A 20,224-nucleotide genomic window follows, 5' to 3' on the forward strand; every position below is an offset into this window, starting at 1 on the left:
CATTAAATACATAAACATTGCAAGCTAAACATAGCAAATAGGAAATGGTACATGATAATGTACTAGATAAAATCTAATTCTCCTGATCCTGCTGAGGTATAGTACTGTTATTGGCAGAGTCTTAAAAGCATGCAAGGAGGCACTTAATGGACCACTAATGAGTACAGTACTGTAAGAGCTCTGAAATCCAAATTCCGGTAACCTGAATCTTTGGGTAATCCGAATAAAATTCAAGTTCAAGTTTTTGACTGCTCAACTTGAATAAAATTTGGAATTAGAGTACTGTACATACCTGAGATTTTTTAAAAGTCATGGGTAGATCAAATTGTGAGAGAAACTTTGGAGCCATGGTTAGGATCAACCTTAGGCTGAAAAAGTAAGTTGTAAAACATAATAAGATGTGTCAGCAATAGAAACAGGAATATCACCCTTTTCCTACAAAAACAGATTGAAATGTCCCAAACGGTACTTGCAAGAGAAGGGAGAATATGATTAAGGCTTTCATAAACAAGGGTTGGGATGTAAACAGGGGTTCTGAAACTTGGAACATGTCAAAAAGGAGTACAAACTAGACAAATTTTGTTTTAAGTATTATTATTATTACTAGTATATTAATAATAAGAAAATCAGTAGGAGCCATGAGGAGAATTTAAACCTAAGCACTGGGTCCTCACAAGCACACACCTTAAACTACTGAATCATGTTATGCTAAAAATTAATGTGACTTAGGATTCAACTAAATCCTCTAAGATACTTTAGGCATCCACCTGTATATCAAGTCAAGGTTTCACACAATACCTGCATACACTCTGGTGTGGTGAAGGCATTCTACCTCCCCCCCCCCATGCTTATCTTCAAATGCACACAAAAATTACATTATTGTGATGTATCTGTGAGAAAATCAGTAGGAGCCATGGCAAGCCTGTTTCCAACCAGAGGTGGTACCTATATATATAATAATCTCTTTTGTTTGGGACAGGAAACTTATGTATACAGTATATAAACTTGAGAGTTGTTTTGAGGTCCTCCCAAGGTTGAACTGCTGACCCTCCTTAGGATGCAACCCCTTATCAGTTACCTAATTCCCAGGTACCTACTTGCTGCTGGATGAACAAAGGCATTAGGCGAAAAGAAATGTGCCCAACCATCTCTGTCCCATGAATCAAATTTTTATTTATTTATTAATTTATTCCTTCCCATTTCAGGAACTAACAAAGGGTGAAGAGAGCTGGTCACTAGGTGAGCTTTGCCAAGCTTTGTGCATCATGACACATTTCCATGCCCTGGCAACTTTTCTTCATGGTTGTGGGCTGTCCAAGATCCCCAGATCTTCCAAGAAAGATGAAGGTAGATATTAGTAACTCAATAATAATAAACTTTTTTGTATTAGAAAGAAAAAGAAAGAGATCAGTGAGTATTTGTATTTTCTAAATATAATCCAGATTATTTATTTGCAGCATTTTGTTTTCCTTCAGGGCAGGCAGATGACAGAGACAAAGCAAGTAATGGTAAGCCAGTCATAGGGGGTCTACAAAACAGACAAGGATGCCCAGAAACTTCCAATAATACCAATGTCAATATAAATGGCAAATTGAATGCAAGGTGAGACTTTACTCTTCTCATAATTTTGAAGGCAGCAGGATTTTTTTACTCTATTGTATTGTATGAGTATATTTTTGTAAATGTTTATATGTGATGTTAAATAGTTTTGTGAATACATTATAAACAAATAATAATTATTTTACTACAGATAGGTCTACTGGACAGATCCCTATTGCATTTGTGTTTACTTAACTTTATTTTTTATTGATATGAATACAGTGTTAATCATTGACTGACAGAAACATAACTCACAACTTATAGTTGAACTTAGCATAAGGTGACTGATAATTTTTTGTTTCAAAATGTTACACATAAGGGGCTAATTTGATCTGCAGGTCAGAGGCTAAGAAGTCTACCACTGTGGATGGTATTAGACATGGCGTACGGGCATATGCTCACCTTACAGTAAACCCAACTTTAGCCTATGAAGACTTTAATGGCAATGATGAATCCCGCATACCATCTTTTTCAGTTCATGTAAGTATGGTAAAAATTTTGTATGTCACTAAGTAAATTAACTGCTTGATATAGAGTACTGTACTGTACAGTAGTTATCAAGAACAAATCTTGATATTAAATCTCTTTTTCCCCCCTCACTTATGTGGCATTCTTTGCTCAATACCTTGACATATTACAAGAATTACATTCAACTTCATGAGCCAAGACTCCAAGTTTTGGCCCATCAGTACTTCTTTGGGCAGTAGCACTCCTGGTTCCAATTCTTTTAACTATGTCGTGATGCAGTCGACTAAGGTGAGTTTGGGATAATCCAAGACATAGGTTCCAACCTTCATCACAGCTCTTGTGGATTTGTTCATTTGATGTATCACGCTATTGTGATTTCTGTGTGTATTGTAGGTGACTGTAGTTCATAACTGCTTCTCTGTTTTATTACTCCATTCTTTAACCCTTCCTCAAAATTCACCTGTAGCTTGATTAGTTCATTTCTATTGCAAACTTATTATCATATGATTCTTCCTAAGTAAGAAACTTAATCGCTAAGCTTGACTAACTAAGAAGTGACTAACAAATTTTAGTTATCTTCACAGACTGGACATCTGTATTTTTATGCTCCATTTACACTTTCATTTTGTGATGTCTTTGCATAAAGAAGTGACATGTGGCTATAAATGTTAGGTATATCAGGAATATTGTAGCCAGGTATGTATTTAGCCAAGTACATATGTAACCAGTTGCATGTGTGTAGCCATTTGCATGTCTGTTGCTGCGTTATCCCACCTTAGTGTTAACAAGATTATCGGCACTTACTTATATCATTCTTGTGGTAACATGTGTTTTAAAATTGTAGTACTATACTGTATAATTATAGTAGCTTTCACAATTTGATATGTTTATGTGCCTGATATGTAATAATAAAATATTTAATTTTTTTTTTTATTACAGGAGTACAATTGGCAAGATCATGGATATGCAATGTGCTCACGGCTTTTGGGAGAAGTTGGAGCCTTTCTAGATGAACGTTTCACATCAGCCCTGTCACCAACATATTCTCTTCCACAAAAACAGCTTTCTGCTACAGGCACTGTGTCTCAACAAACCAACTCAGCATCAGGCCAAGCTCAGTGTGATAAAACACTCTCCAAGTCCATGCCTCTGCCAACAAAAGCACTATGGAATTATGTCCAGGTAATGTGTAGGAATGATATACTAGTAGTGCATAATTACCTGAGTGTAGTTACAGGATGAAAGCTAAGCTCGTGGTGTCCCATCTTCCCAGTACTCTTTGTCGTATAACACTTTGAAACTACTGATGGTTTTGGCCTCCACCACCTTCTCACTTAGCTTGTTCCAACCATCTACCACTCTGGTAGCAAAAGAAAACTTTCTAATGTTTTTTCGGCACCTATGTTTCCTTAGCTTGAAACAGTGTCCTTTTGGTCCTGATGTTGTTGGTTTCAGGAATTCCTCCTTGTCAATTTGGTCGATTCCTGTTAGAATTTTGAATGTGGTGATCATATCACCTCTTTTTCTTCTATCTTCTAGTTTAGGCATGTTTACTGTCTGTAGTTTCTTCTCGTAACTTTTGTTTTTAGTTCTGGAAGTCATTTTGTAGCATGCCGCTGCAACTTTTCCAGTTTCTTTATGTGCTTCTTGAGATTTGGACACCATACAACTGCTGCATGTTCCAGTTTGGTCTCACAAAAGTCATGAACAGTTTCTTTAGTATTTCACCTTTCATATAATTAAAAATCCTCATTTTGTACAAATACACTTTGGAACTGTTCATTTAGCATTTCACACATTTCTTTTTCATTCTCAGTAGTCCTGTTCCCCATTCTCAATCTCTGGATTTTATCCTTTACATGAAGCTTGCTTTTAATAAATTTATAGAAAAGGCCTGAGTCAGTTTTACATTTGTCTACTATGCCTTTCTCAAAGTTCCTTTCTGCCTATCTCCTCACTGTTGAATTAAGCAATTGTGTGTAAGAGTGTAAGTGTAATACACTGAACACATGCAAGTACTGCATCTAAGTTAAGCCAGGCTGATAAACAAACCATTAGGCTTTTATGGCATTCTACAAATAGCACTTCCACTATAATAATGCTGTCTGCTCTTTCTTATTTGGTTGATCAATTGCTTAATGACTTTGCCAGTGGAAAGAAACACTTGACAGGCTAGTGCCACTTTATTATCGCTGCAGGTGATCTAGTCGTGTCTATAACCACTGAACTACAGTACAGTGACAAATCTTTTTGTCATCTGCACATCATAAATTTAATTTATAATGAATTAAACATGTGACTAATATTTATATTTAGAGTATTTTAAAGCAGGGAAGGAAATATATAATTATTAAAATGTAGTAAGTTGTAAAACATTGGCAGTAATATTTATAATAAACTACTGAGCTGCTTTACATATCTATCAGGGTGACAGGAGAAAGAACAGATTATGCAGACGATGAGTCACAATTATGCGGCTGAGGATACGATGACCAAACCGCACCTCAAAAGATGGAGAAATGACGATGTTTCGGTCCATCCAGGACCATTATAAAGTTACTGTATGTGACTTGATATTGGTCCATGATGGACCAAAACAGTTGTTGTTTTTCCATCTTCTGATGTGTGGTTTGGTCATCAGTACGGATTATATTGCTACATTTACAGTGTATTGTGAATGTTTTAAATGCAATTAAAATTTTATTTTTGAGCTTCAGGGTGTTAATTGCATTCTAAGTATTACTTCTAGTCATCATCATCATTGCTACTGCCATGATTTCTATTTTGTTAGAGTGGAGAGGGCCTCTAGTGTATCACAAATTTGTTACAGAACGTGAAACAACTAGCTGCAAGTTTGTATGTTACTTATGCAGAGTTTCAAAGGAGCAATGTGAGAGAAACACCTGAGTATCCATCTGAAATTACGAAACAAATTTGTGGAGCACCAGACTCTCATTATAAAATTCACCACGTGCCATAGAAATGGCTGCATTCTCCTGCCTACTCTACAATATTGTACATTCTTTGATTTTTCTTCAACAGTGGCTGTTGGGTATTCACCATGATGACTGCAATTATGCTGAGCTGAACAAACATTTGGATCCTCAAGTTAAGGCATTCGTTAAGGCAGCTTGTTGCTACCCTGAGAGTCTTGGTGATACCAGCTCAAACACAGTGTCCACAAACAGTATTAATTTTAAAGCGGTAAGTATTTTATGAAGGCGATGAGTCACAATAACGTGGCTGAAGTATGTTGACCAGACCACACACTAGAAGTTGAAGGGACGACGACGTTTCGGTCCGTCAAACTTCTAGTGTGTGGTCTGGTCAACATCTTTTATGAAATTTTGTGCTACAAAACTACAGAAATTCCCCCATTCTCTCATGAGAACATCAAGTAAGGCCATGTAGGAAAATTAAAGCTATTTGTGTTTTGCTTCAAATGGAGCAAAAGTCCATAAGTGAAATTGAGAGAAACCCATAATCAGTCCACTCTTCTGGGAAATTCAGCAGCCAGTTCCTTGATGATTTTGGATTGAATTCCACCAACACATGGTACTGTAGATTCCTTTAATTTGTCAATGCTCTATCTCTTAACTCATACTCTTCTACATCAAACATCTATGTTGATATTGAAATTTTGTTTAATTTTTCTAGTGTGAACAGTGACCTAAATTATTCATTCAGAGTAATGTTAGTTTTGTTAAAATATTTTGAATATACCTTAATTTTAAAATTTTGTCTTTTTATCAAAATTAATAATTCCCGCATAAAAATTGAAGACACAATTTGATTTTTCCAGGTAGAGACAAGCGTAGTAGTGATGGAAGCACGTCTGCAATCGGAACTGTTGTATGCTCTTAGGGCCATCATGCTTCATCAGTGCTGAACTGCTAGTTACTTCCATCAAGTAAGACAACACAAGTGTGATATTTGAAATCCCTGAGTGGATTATTTACAAATACTGTCGCTTTTTGGTACCATTGCCATAGATATGTTCTGGCAGCATGTGTTACAGATTATATATTGGTGGCATGGTTGTGCAAACCAGAATCTCCTTTTATGTATTTTTAGATAAGGGAAATGTGTTATGTAATGACAATGCAATGGTAATGATATACATACATAGCATTATAACAAGATAGTTTGAGAGAGGAGAGAGAGATGCACATAGTAAATTAATTAGCCAATATTAGTGTTCTTCTGTTATCTAAGGTGTATCACTTTCAAAAGTATAGATTATGGAACAGTGATTTGAACTGAACTTCAGTGACAGAATACTAACTAAGCTTGTATTAACAATTTATTCACAAATTGTTATGCTAGAGTCAAGTTTTAACATTTTTAAAAACTTTTGAAAACTGTTCAACTTACATGGCATTAGAAATTAATTCTACAAAGTTTCTGATCTCTTGATGAAGGTTTTAATAAGCCTTAATATTGTTAAATATTTATGTTAGTTTATGAGGTAATTAAAATCTTGGTCCAGACCAACTAGTCATACGGTAATTTTTCTTCTTTTTTGAATTTGATGAATTCACTTCAATCTTAAGTGACATTCTTTACTCATTACTTATATTTAGTTCTTCAGAGTAATCAAATGTGTTTTTTTAATGTTTGCACAATTTGGTTAGACATGTGCTACAAAGATGGAGTATACAGTCCCCACAAGCGGTTCCTAATATATTCTAAATGAAAGGTACTTCAACCAATTTTCTATTAATAGTATAGGTGGCTGTTAATTCTTGGCCCCAAAATCAAACTAATTCTGCATGTTGCTTAATTTTGAGAAAATTTATTAAAGGAAATTATAGTCATTGCAGAAAGCAAAATTCAACTGACAGATGACAGTGAACTTTTCCATGCCATATTTTAACCATTTTGTGTATTTATAAAATTTAATTTGGAATGTTAAACCTCCTGTTCATAAGTCTACATTCAGATAGGGGGAAAAATTATAATATATTCAGTAATAAGGTTTATTGTTTTTAATGTATCTGATTTTCTGTCTGAGGAGTTAATATGGCACATCTTTATTTTCAGTCTTTCAATGCTTAAATATTCTGTGATCCATGTTTCAGTGCATTCAAGGCACATAGACATGACTGGTGAAATGTACATATAGATATATAACTTTTTCTCAATATAAATCCTTTTTTATATAACCACATAAAAACACTTGATATAGGATACTATTCTAACAGTTGTACCTCTTTCTGTGCCCAGTGCACTATCATATATCATTATTCTCACTCCTTAGGGCTCATCAAAGTCCTAAAATTAATCTGGTAAATTGGCAAGAGATAAAGAAATAGGTGGTTATGCAGGAAAAGGAGCAGTTATGTTAATTCTTCCCTGTTGACATGTTTAATCATTATAATATCCAATCCTTTACTGTAAAGGTTTTCTGTTGTGCTGGAAGACCATGCCAATATTGTGATATATACATTATATACTATAGGTTTTTAATAAGGTGGGATAATTATACTCCTCAGAAGAAAATGCCTTTCTTTGTATTAAATTTTCATGCATATTGCATAACCATTCCACTATAAATAGTAGAATGCAGAAGAATATAGATTAAGACTATAAGATAAGGCAATACTTTAAAAGATTCACTCAGGAAATACCATAGAAATGTACAAATTATTAAAAAATAGTATAAATCTTGATCCCAGAGCTGAAATATTCCTATTTATGTTTCAAGAAATTAGATTTGTTTCAAAGGAGCATGATTTTTTATGAAGATGTTCTTTTGTATATGTATTCCAAAAGAATAAGAAAGGTCAGATACCGGCTGAATCCGTCGTGTGATAATGTCAGGAATATGAGTGCTCGTAGCTACTGCTGGCATGTAATGATAAGATTATTTACGGCACATTCTCCTGCGTATTATGTCCAAACGAATGCAGGAAGTTTTCTACATTATTGTCTCTATTTTACTTATAAGGGGTGATCACCAAGTCCATGGGGTGTTTTAGACTTTTTCTTAAAACGACTACACACATCCCAAAGGAGCATTTTAATCCCAAATGTAGTCTCTCTTTTCCCCTGGCAAAATACTTCATCCACAAATCCTAAAGCTTTGCTATGCCCATTCTGTAAAGCTCCTTATCTAAATCCATTCTGTAGTGCAATTTGCTATAAAACTAGTTCCATGTCAGATATATCTACAATCAACAATACTTTGCCAATTCCAACTCTGTCACTGTAGGAAATATAGTACAGTAGTTGTATTTGCTATTTAAATTTTTCAGATTAGATTTCAAGCATGGAGAAGTTGCCCACTCACAGTGCAGGGATCAGTCAACTTGTAAGTCAACCCATTCTTGGGACTTGACAGAAAAAAAGACAGCAGACCATATAGGTATATATATACTGTACATACATACATACATACATACATACATATATATATTTGTATATGTATGTATACACACACACACACACATATCTTTATCGGTAACTTTATCTGGACTGTCACCAAAATGAGAAACCAGAATATCTGGATACGTTGTGTCAGGAAAGCACGTGGCTGCTTGTAATATCGGCCTAGAATACTGTACTTGATTTTCCAAAATTCATGATTTTGTACGATCTCTTTATTTCTTATTTTTCTTACATTTTTCTTAAATTATAGAATTGGTAGTTTTGCATGTTTATACTCAAATAATATACAAACAAGGATTTTCTAATATAAAGTACAGTATGTAATAAAATTTTATGTTTGTAATTGCCTAATGGAAGATGACATTTATCCTTTACCACCAGAATTCTCTCACATGGCAATGAACTCTAAAATCTTTACTTTCTACTTTTTTGTTATTTTAGGAACAGTGTTAGTACCAACGTCACACTTATCCAGCTGTGATTACTTTTCTGCGTTGCTTTAGCATTTCATCCAAGTTTAAATACCTCATTTTCCTTTTGTTGGTAAACACTTTCCACTCACAAATGAAGTACTGTAGTATTGAAAGAAATGTTGAGAAATATCCTTTGAGTAAAAACGTTGATCACTCCTGCAGAGAGGAAAATGTTCATGGCTTGGACAAGTCCGAACTGTCTGTATTACTGGGTCAACCACATTAAAAAAAAAATTCATCTTCAACTAACTGTAGTGCATAATTTTTAATGTACAGTAAATAATTTACAAAAAATAATTCTGAGCAATATTTACTGCTAAAACCACTTGAATAGTTATTTTATTTATTTTTAAATATAGCTTATTAACGATACCTAATGTGTCTGGAATTTCCAAACGTGTGAAGAAAATCCACAAAAATTATAGGTTCTTTTTCAGATTTTGATCAATTTTTCTGGTAGCCAAATCCTCTTGGATTTAAAAAATTTCCATTATACATTATACAGTATCTAGTAACTGATTTTTGAGGTTACACTGTTGTACTCTGTCATCTAGGTGAAACTGAATTTTAAACAACACGGCCTCATCAATGGAAATTGAACTTGGGACCCATAGATTGTTAACACAGTATGATAACCACACCACTAACTGTACCTGTATTCATGCAGAGCTTCCTTCTGCTGAGGGGAATAAATATGAGTTCCAGTTGGTAATAGTAGCCCTTAAAAGTCAGTCTGTTGTGTAGCGATCATGCAAACAACATCACTCTTAGCAAGGGGGGCCTCAATCAGCCTAGCAGGCTTTGTTCCAAAAAAAAAAGGAATTGTAAAACACTTCAGTCATGACTTCTACAGCTAATAAATTTTTAACCTGTCAAGGTGGTGGGGACCACATGTCTGTCCATTGCTTGCTCTAGTTGTAACCCACTGTTTAATTCCGAGTAACATCTAGCTGGAAAAAATCACTAGGTTAGTCAGTCTGGAAGTGTTTTAATCTGTAACAAGATTTGGTAAAACACTTCGTTGTTAAAAATACAGTATGTATAATATTTCATTGAGGATTGATCTTGCCAACCAAGACCCAATGGTCATTTACCGTTCGTCATTGCTTCGTGCACTCTGACCACCATTTTGGGGGTTGTTAATTCACAGGTAATGTTGACTTTGGCACATCTTCAATACTTGATGTGAAACAGCCCCACAGTGTTCTACTATATGAACTTAGATTTACTTGCAAATTAAATCTTTCTTGTGGAAGTAGTTTATCACTTTTTGCAGCTTAGATGTCTCTATTTTGAAGGAATTCTATGGGTACCCCAATTGAAGGCCATGCTGTGGAATTTATTTTGGAAAACATTATTGATGTACATTGTAAAACCATCCAAAGAATAAATATTTATACACTATAATTTCCAGTGCCCTTTTATTTCATCATATAGGTTGAGCCACATACTTGTTGATCACCACTTATAGCTGTAGTTTTAATTGACTAATTATGTAATTAAAAGAAAAAAATTTCTCAGTACAGTATAACTAAAATACAAAACTTTAGAGTAATCGACAAAACTATGGATAATTGTTTTATAAAATGCCAAATTTAAAATAAACAAATTTTAAAATGTACATTTACAGTTACATGTTGCATAATTACAGTATATTGTCAAGCATTGAGGTATAGTTGCACAGAAAATAATTAAATATACAGTTTATATACAGGTTCACTTTATATACAGGACTTCACTTATATATATAAGTGAAGTCACATGATGTCCTGAAATGAGTATTATAAAGAGCACTATTTTGGCACACACTTGTGGCCTATTACTTGTGAATGTCACTGCTCATTCAGATAGCAATTACAAAAAAATTGGAACTTGGATCTCAACAAAGTACTCTACGAAGGCATTGCATGTTATCACAACTCCAATCCATGTTTTACCCCATTCTCAGATGTGCTTGTGATATGTCAGAGACATGATTTTATTTACCATACTCTTTAAATCATCGCTGAATCTATACAGTATCACAAAACAAATACTACTACACAGATTGAACTCACGGCCTTTGTAGAATTCTTATTGGAACTCGGTTGTTTTACGGAATTGTTGGCTGAGTGAGCAGTGTGAAAGCTCACTTTTATGCATATACTGGTAGATGCATACACCTAATATACACAATTTGAAATTCATATCAATACTATGTTAGTAATTTAGTCTAATTTAAATTTGCATAACTTTGTATGGCTTTGCCTTTCCTAACCTAGGTAAAAAAAAAATTAATTTGAATTATCACTATTAATCATAACTTTATTTATTTAGTTTCATTAATGTTGCTGATTTTTAAGTGATTATATGAAAAACTTAAAATTTTACTTTACTGAGTAAAACATGTTAATGATTAAAGAACTGACCAGCTAGTTTTCCCAGTTAAGAATGATAAATTCATTAAAGTAGGTTTTTTAGTAAATTTGGAAAGATATTTTCTGAGCAGGATATTTAGATGTTTCTTATTGCCAAAAAAAAAAAAAAAGGAAAATACAAATAAAAATTTGTGATCATGCTAGTTATGTCCTACCTTGAGGTTACCTTGAGGTGCTTCTGGGTCTTAGCGTCCCCGCGGCCCGGTCGTCGACCAGGCCTCCTGGTTGCTGGACTGATCAACCAGACTGTTGGATGCGGAATGTCAGTGTAACATTCTGCACTGTTGCAACAGGGATCTTTTCAAATGTCCTGCCAGGGCATACTGGTGCTAGGAAGACTTGGATAAGAAGTAAATTAAGCCTGGAGTGATATTGGAGGGTTCACTCAAAGCTCTTTCCAGCCCTACTTGACATCACAAGGACTGCAAATTATTATGCTCATGCTTACCATCACTTAGCAGTTGCACCAAAAACCATGTTTCTTGTATTGAGCTTCCTTACATTCTGATTGATTAAAAGATAGTGCGGTAGATGACACAATAACGTGGCTGAAGATATGATGACCAAACCACACATCAGAAAATGAAGAAACAACGATGTTTTGGTTACAGGATCACGTTAGAGGCGTATACAGGAGCTTGAGCGGACTAGTACTCAAAAATAGAAAGGAAAAAAAATTATGACTTACCTGTGCTAGGCAAGCTTTACGGGCAGGGACCCAACCATGACCCTATGATGTTGCCAAATAGCTACCAGATTTCTGCCTGAAGAAGAAATTACCATCATATTTTGAAGAGCCATCCAAGTGCAACACACTGATGGTGTCATTGAACAAAAGTTATGGGGGCTGATTGCCAACACATTCAATACCACACAGATGTGGACCACTTTTGAGAACTAAATTTTGATAAGCCAGATAATCTATGACCATCAGTCACTGTCACAATAAGAATGACTTGGTACTCCTCACTCAGCTGAGACAGTACACTGATGCACGGTTGGAGTGGAGGTGAAAAGATATACATTTCAGCACAATTCAGATTACAACCATGCGCTGAAAGCAGATGTAAGATCTTGCCAACATCTAAGAACCAACACTTTGGTCATCATGGTGAAGGCAGAAGAGGAAGTCTTAACTCAAGCTGCAAAGAGAAAGTTGAAGGCCTCCATGAGGCTGAAACCTGAGAAACCTCCTGAGGAAATTAACAAATAAGGATGTACCTCCATTCCAAGAAAGATTGATGTATAATCCCTGCAGCTGGCATTGAGTATAATCCCCAAAACTAGCAGAAAATGGACTGCATGTTGGGCAAATGCGGTTATCACCCTGTCCTGATTGGCACGATCTAATGCAGTGAGACCAGGATGAATCTTAGGGAGTATCAAAGTGGAATAGCTAAACTAGATAAATATTTAATTTGAGGAATATAACAAGAAACAGTTGAATTTTATATGCTTAATGACATGTTCAGGTTAGAAAAAATAAGAATTTGTGCACAGTATGACTGTCTATCCCCGTCATGTCATGTAGCTTGGCCCTGAAGAGTGCTAGATTATGACCCCAAAGAGTACCATACCATAGCCCTGAAGAGTACCAAACCATGATGAGAAAGATTATCAGACCATGGCCACAAAGAGTACCATACCATGACTGAAGAGTACTAGACATCACTCTGAAGAGTATCAGACCATGTCCCTAAAGAGTATCAGACCATGACCCTAAAGAATACTAGACTATAGCCAAGAGGAATATCAGGCCGTGGCTCTAAAAAGTATTAGACCATGACCCTAAAGAATACTAGACCAAAGCCGTGAAGAATTTCAGACCGTGGCCCTGAAGCGTACCAGATCAAGGCATTGCAGAGTACCAGATCATGGCCATGAACAGTACCAGATCATGGCCCTGAAGCGTACCAGATCATGGCACTGAAGAATACCAGACCATGGCCATGAAGAGTACCAGACCATGGCCATGAACAGTACCAGACCATGGCTATGAAGAGTACCAGATCATGGCCATGAAGAGTACCAGACCATGGCTATGAAGAGTACCAGACCATGGCCATGATGAGTACCAGACCATGGCCATGAAGAGTACCAGACCATGGCTATGAAGAGTACCAGACCATGGCCATGAAGAGTACCAGACCATGGCTATGAAGAGTACCAGACCATGGCCATGAAGAGTACCAGACCATGGCTATGAAGAGTACCAGATCATGGCTATGAAGAGTACCAGACCATGGCTATGAAGAGTACCAGACCATGGCTATGAAGAGTACCAGATCATGGCCATGAAGAGTACCAGATCAAGGCCATGAAGAGTACCAGATCAAGGCCATGAAGAGTACCAGATCAAGGCCATGAAGAGTACCAGATCAAGGCCATGAAGAGTACCAGATCAAGGCCATGAAGAGTACCAGGTCATGGAACTGAGGAGTACCAGACTGTGGCCCTAAGGAATAGTAGGCCATAACCATGAAGAGTATCAGACTATTTTGGCCCTTGAAGAGTATCAGATCATGGGCCTGATGAGTATCAAACCATGGCCTTGATGAGTACCCAACCATGACCCTGAAGAGTATCAGACAATTGCACTGAAGATCACCAGACTATGGCATTGAAAAATGCCAGAACATGGCCCTGACAAGTACAGATCATGGCCCTTAGGAGTATGAGATCATGGCTCTGAAGAGTTCCAGATCATGGCCCTAAAGAGTACTGGACCATAGCCCTGAAGAGTACTAGACCATGGCCCTGAAGAGTACCAGATAATGGTCTGAAGCATATCAGACCATGGCCCTGAAAAGTACCAGCCCATGGCCCTAAAGAGTGCCATACCCTGGCTGAAGTGCCAGACCATGGCCCTGAAGAGTGCCATACCCTGGCTGAAGTGCCAGACCATGGCCCTGAAGAGTGCCATATAATGCAAGCAGTTAGACTATAGGTTTCCACTCAAGGTTTCTGGGCCAACAATCAGAGCTCGTAACAAGTCTTTGTATACAGTATTTACAAGCCAATTTGTCCACAATGTAAAGGTGCCAAGCTTGGTATATCAGATGTTAGTAGTTGAGCATGTAGATAATGTGATGTTGTACAGAGCCACTTGCTCCTTACATCATCATTCGTGTGTAGCTTGAATTCTATAATGACTAATTATAATTATTGTAGTATCATATCGAGACTTATTTCCAAACCAATTAATATTGACAGCAAATATAATATGTTTGTACTTGTTAAAGCATACAGGACTTTAAGTAATTTTTGTACATTTAGTAAAACCATTAAACAAAAATACATTACAAAAATGTACTCTTGGCTGTATTGTTACATGGCAACATATTCTTTGAAAAACCTTCATTTGTATATGCATGCATGTGTGTATGCATGCATGTGTATATGCATGCATGTGTGTATATATATAAAAGCCTCATTCCGTCTGTATTGAAATATTTTGAAGGGCTATATTATTATATTATTATTCATTCAAAGAATCTATATACAGTACTTTACAAAGATTACAAATCTCTTGTAGACTATGACTATATATTTATGTAAAGAGCTTCTACATGGGAAGCCATCTATATATATGTACATAAAAACACATACCTGTACTTGCTTTTGTAGGTGGCTAAATATGTATAGTCATTATAGGGGCTATATGTATTTTACTTATAATTTATGTGGCTTTACCTTTGCAAGGACTGCCACTGATGGTGGTGATATATTTATGGATAAGAGATAAACCTAAATGTGATATATTGTATGTTAAGACCACTTGGTTAATGCTTACATTTCCACACTTCTGACCACCATTTCACTCAAGTAAGTCCTCTACATTAATAACATTTCAGTAAAACTCTAATTAATAAAGAAAAAATGTCAGTACCTCTGTACAGTATCTATTTTGGTTTTCTGGATGATATTTGTTTAAATATTTTTAGTTTGTAGATTAAATTACTTTACTATTATCATAACATACACATGAAACAAATGTAGTTTAGATGGAAGTGAAAATTTAAAATGATGCATTTTCACTTATTTTGCTCTAACTGCATTTTAAATACAATACTTTACTGAATTCATATCATGACAAATTAAATGAGGTACAGATTATTAGGCTGATGATAAGTAAGGAATAAATTTAAAAGCATTATTACTAAGAGGCCAGTTTGTACTATGTGAGATTATATGTGTTACCAGAGGATTTGCCTTTATCAATTTTATTTTGCAAGAGATATACACTTTTTTTATCATTAAGACTGTTCGATGTTCTTCAACCACAAATTAATGTGATGAATAAATACTGCCAATGTAATTGTAAGAAATATAAATGACTTCAGATTGGTTTTGAGTCAGTGTAACTGTGTGTTCACATCACATGCCTTATACTACAAGACAGGGTTGATAAGCTTTATTTGTATGTGAACAAAGATTGAAGTAATGTTAACATTTTGGTTACATGAATATATTGTATAAGGAACAACCTACAATGACAACATTTCAAATGTGTGTTTGTTTTTTAAAAAGAGAGGAATGAAGTTACTGGATTTAGGAATGGTGTGTTGTGAGGGAGAAGTAAGTATTATACAGAGAATGGACAGATGTTCTCATATATTGACATTTTATGCAAAGTGATGAATCTGAGAGGTATTTACCACATGCTGACTGGAGTGACTTTTGGACGAATGTCAAGTTAGTGAGGTGTGTAGATAGAGACTAGTGTGTGATCTAAAGACTGTTTACTATATTAAACCCAATTCTTGTAATCTGTGATGATCAGATTATAAAGATTAAATTTGGATTTTTAGTGGAAGTACAGTGATGCAACGAACACTAACGGTCAGTGTTTTAATTTGTGAAAGGTGAGGCTGTTTGCATTAAATTATTAAGTGTTTGGTATTAAAAAAAAGTCAGTAAGCTTGTTACCTGTGAAAGCTGTGTATACAATTAGTTGCCCATAATAAGTACTGTTTTGTATATTAACCCCATACAATGTAAGTCAGTTCATGGGGGAATTGCAATTTAAGTACAGTATAATTTTTCTTCATCTCAGTATATTCCTTTTAATGATGATAATAATTATTCGGTCTGCTGGACTGAATGTAAAGAACATTATTATTTGTACTGTACTGTATATGTAATACAGTTTATGATTTTATGTTATTTTTTTCTGCATCATTTTCCTTGTTTATGTATAGTAATACATATTTAGAGCATGCAATTGTCAGGTAAGCATATTTTATTGTAACTGACTACATGCATGCATGCACATGCATACATACTTACATATATTTAAAATAATTTGTTATTGCATTCTCTTGAGTATTGGATATTAGTTGTTACTGAAGTTACAGGAACGGTGATAAGGGAACACTCATTACGTGTTGTTTGTGGCTCAGTACATGCATGCAATGCTATGCTGTGATGAATTGAGGTTTTGTTGTTATGCTCAGCAGCTCACTTCTTCAACTTTTCAACATTGGTTATAATGCAATGGCTTCATGATCTTTTAGCCGCAGGAACTTTCAAATATGAGCACTTCCTTTTACACATTACATTGAAGCTTTTCAAATACAGATTACTCTAACTTATCAAATGTATTTTATCCCTAAATCAACATTATAACACCTGCACAATTTAATTGTGAATATCTTTTTTAATTTTATTATTATTAATTATTATATACCCATACTGTACACAGTAATAACAGTGATAAAATGCTTGGATTATCAGGACTAAATTTAATATGTAGTAATTAAGGGTATATGTGTACTGCATTTACTGTTCTAATATTGCAACAGAATTAATAATGTGATTGAGATTGAATAAATCCACATATATATGTGGTTGAGATATGTTTAAAATCTATTGTTGGAAACTACACAAATGTCAGTAAATGAAAATAGACAAATGTTGACAGGAACATTGTTGTGATTAGTATCTCATATTAGATTGTTAACCATTGCTAATAGACCATTTCTTTTCTTGGCATTTTTTGCCAGAGATATTTTGGCCTCCTTTAGTCTATATTTATTAAGTAGAGATGATCACATTAATTGCATTAAGGTACTGTATTATTATTTAATAACTTAAATGTCATTACTGAGGTGCCATTAGTGATAACTTTATCTCCAGTCAATTGAAGCTCACATGTTTTGTCTTTTATGAGCAAAATGTTATAATTGTGACAAAAATAACATTTTGGCACAGCAAGTGAAAATAGCTATGTATAAAGTTACACTCACTAGGAGGTACATAAAATGAAGGCAGATGCTAAACTTATGCTTTATGAAATATTACTGCATGTCTTTCTTTGTCAGGTGCATAGCCTATTGTATTATTCATGACATAATCAAGCTGGTTAGTACAAGTAATGTGAAACATTATTTTAGAATTTTCTACTTGATTAATTACCACCTCAGATATTAGAGAGAATTTTAAAAGCACAAAACAGTTCAATACAGTACATTAAAAGAGCATTCTTACAGTATTTTTGTCAACCATATTAATCGCCAAAGAATCTCTTTTGTGGATGACATATACTGTATTTGATATATGTATGTTTACTTGTCATCAACATAAAACATTTTACAGATGTCCTGTCTTTTATTATACTGCACATTATATCCATGTCTCACAAGACATCAGTTTAATTGATTATAAGAAAGTTTTAAAGCTCGAACCAGAGTTGCACATAAACCCACAGTTCGTAGAGCTACCAGAAGAAAGACTGACTGAAATGTAGTTAGCCATTTTAGAAGGAAACTAAAGGACTGTGACTGCCTGGGCACTCATAAAATGCAGAAGTATTATTAGTGACTTTCAATGACAGGGGGAAAATCAGTTTTACAATGTATGCAGCATATTTGAAGAAACAAGGAACAACAGCTTCAAACACATGTAAGAAACTAACAAGCACTAAATGAAAAATTTATTCTCCTACATTATAACAAATAAAGTCATAACAGTTACTCACTCAAACTTCCCCAATGCTGCTGAAAAAAACACAAGCATTGAATGTAATGAGACCATATTAAAATTATCTTGGAGACCCGGAGGCTTCCTGAAGCTGTACCACTGAGATTGCTTCGCAATACTAAACCACATCAGGCACAAGCATCCTGTTGGCCTACCAGAGAACAAAGCCAGAACCTGGCCCCCCCCTTGAAGAGGCACAGGAAGCAAGTGATTTTAAACATAGTACTGTACTTGCCTTACCTAGAAATCCTACACTGTTCTTGTATCTTATGTATGTATGTACTTTTGTCTAAATAAAAATTATTATGATTGTTGAGAAAATCCACTAGGGCAATGAGGTGGGCACGAACCTACGACTTTGGCATTGCCAAGCCGTATACTCTACCACTAGACCACCAATGAACTGTACCAGTCATACAACCAGATTTCTACTGAAATCACAGGAAGTCTGGAGGCTCCTACTGAAGCCAGTCCAGGTTTTATATATGACCCACAAGCACTCTGGTGGAAGGGCAGAGTGGTCCTACATTTTATGCCCCAACTTCAGAATCACAGAAATCACATTAATGTATATATATATATATATATATATATATATATATATATATATATATATATATATATATATATATATATATATATATATATCAATGAGAAAATCCACTAGGGCAATTGCCCTAGTATATTTTCTCATTGATATATAGCACATTAATATGATTTCTGTGTGATTATTATTATTATTATTATTATTACTACACATAGTAATCAACTACACCTGTAATGTGATGTGTCAATGAGAAAATCCATAAGAGCCGTGGTGAGGGTTCGAACTTTTGCGGTGGGTGTAGAACTCCAGGTTGCAATCCTTTTACCATGTCATGGCCAAGTTGACTAGGGCATGTGAGTGGGAACACTCACCGCATAGGTTTGTACCCTCATCACGTCTCCTACGGTCTTTCCCATTATTGTTATTATTAATAATAATAATATTATTATTATTATTATTAATATTATTATTATTATTTTTCATTATTTTTTTTTTTCGAAATATTACATCATAATGGTACATGCAGAGCCGAATTCTGGCTTTCTGCACCTATTTGCCGTTTCAAATTACGACTTTATATACCGAAAATATATGGAAATTACTGAAAACGGCGATGGGTCATATTGTGCCCAAACCCCCCTGCAGTTTTCAAAATATCTGAAACGTCGGAAATTTGACTCCTGAGCGTCATTTTTGAGCCGAGTTCTGGCTCTCTGCACCTATTTGCAGTTTCAAATTACGACTTTATATATCGAAAATATGCCAATTATTGAAAACAGCGATGGGTCATATTTTGCCCAAACCCCCCTGCAGTTTTCGAAATATCTGAAATGTCAAAAATTTGACTCCTGAGTGTCATTTTTGAGCCGATTTCTGGCTCTCTGCACCTATTTGTAGTTTCAAATTACGACTTTTTATACCGAAAATATGCTAATTACTGAAAAGGGCGATGGGTCATATTTTGCCCAAACCCCCCTGCAGTTTTCAAAATATCTGAAACGTCGGAAATTTGACTTCTGAGCGTCATTTTTGAGCCGAATTCTGGCTCTCTGCACCAATTTGCAGTTTCAAATTACGACTTTTTATACCCAAAATATGCCAATTACTGAAAAAGGCGATGAGTTATATTTTGTCCAAACCCCCCTGCAGTTTTCAAAATATCTGTATTCGAATAGTTGAGTTTACATTTAGTCAAATCTACATCAGCAGATGTTACAAATTCCCAGAGGTACTTGTAGCCGAGCCTAAGCCTAGCAGTGGTAACATCTACAAGTCTGCTAACGTTATTGGATGACCCATCCCGACCCCATGACCGTCGGCATCACTCAACCACAACAACAGTATGCCCC

At 35.2% G+C, this 20,224-nt stretch overlaps 1 protein-coding gene and 1 long non-coding RNA gene across 2 annotated transcripts in view; one reads left to right on the plus strand and one right to left on the minus strand.

Annotated features, from left to right (window-relative positions):
• LOC123762956 (sestrin-2) overlaps positions 1 to 9,047 on the plus strand; it is a 32,780-nt gene extending 23,733 nt beyond the window's left edge. Inside the window, exons 5-10 of the mRNA XM_045749802.2 lie at positions 1,206 to 1,347; positions 1,476 to 1,602; positions 1,938 to 2,079; positions 3,007 to 3,249; positions 5,110 to 5,271; positions 5,870 to 9,047. Of these exons, the coding sequence (XP_045605758.1) occupies positions 1,206 to 1,347; positions 1,476 to 1,602; positions 1,938 to 2,079; positions 3,007 to 3,249; positions 5,110 to 5,271; positions 5,870 to 5,956 (903 nt within the window). The 3' untranslated portion in view covers positions 5,957 to 9,047. The remainder of the gene's footprint in view (positions 1 to 1,205; positions 1,348 to 1,475; positions 1,603 to 1,937; positions 2,080 to 3,006; positions 3,250 to 5,109; positions 5,272 to 5,869) is intronic.
• On the minus strand, positions 1,126 to 19,240 carry LOC138350764 (uncharacterized). The gene is made up of 2 exons (XR_011222265.1): positions 19,104 to 19,240; positions 1,126 to 1,329 (listed from the first exon to the last, which is right to left on the minus strand). It is a non-coding gene; the product is annotated as an uncharacterized lncRNA (long non-coding RNA).
• Positions 19,241 to 20,224: the final 984 nt, after the last annotated feature.

This window comes from Procambarus clarkii, chromosome 47 (assembly GCF_040958095.1).
Source record: "Procambarus clarkii isolate CNS0578487 chromosome 47, FALCON_Pclarkii_2.0, whole genome shotgun sequence".
Taxonomy (NCBI): Eukaryota; Metazoa; Arthropoda; class Malacostraca; order Decapoda; family Cambaridae; genus Procambarus; species Procambarus clarkii.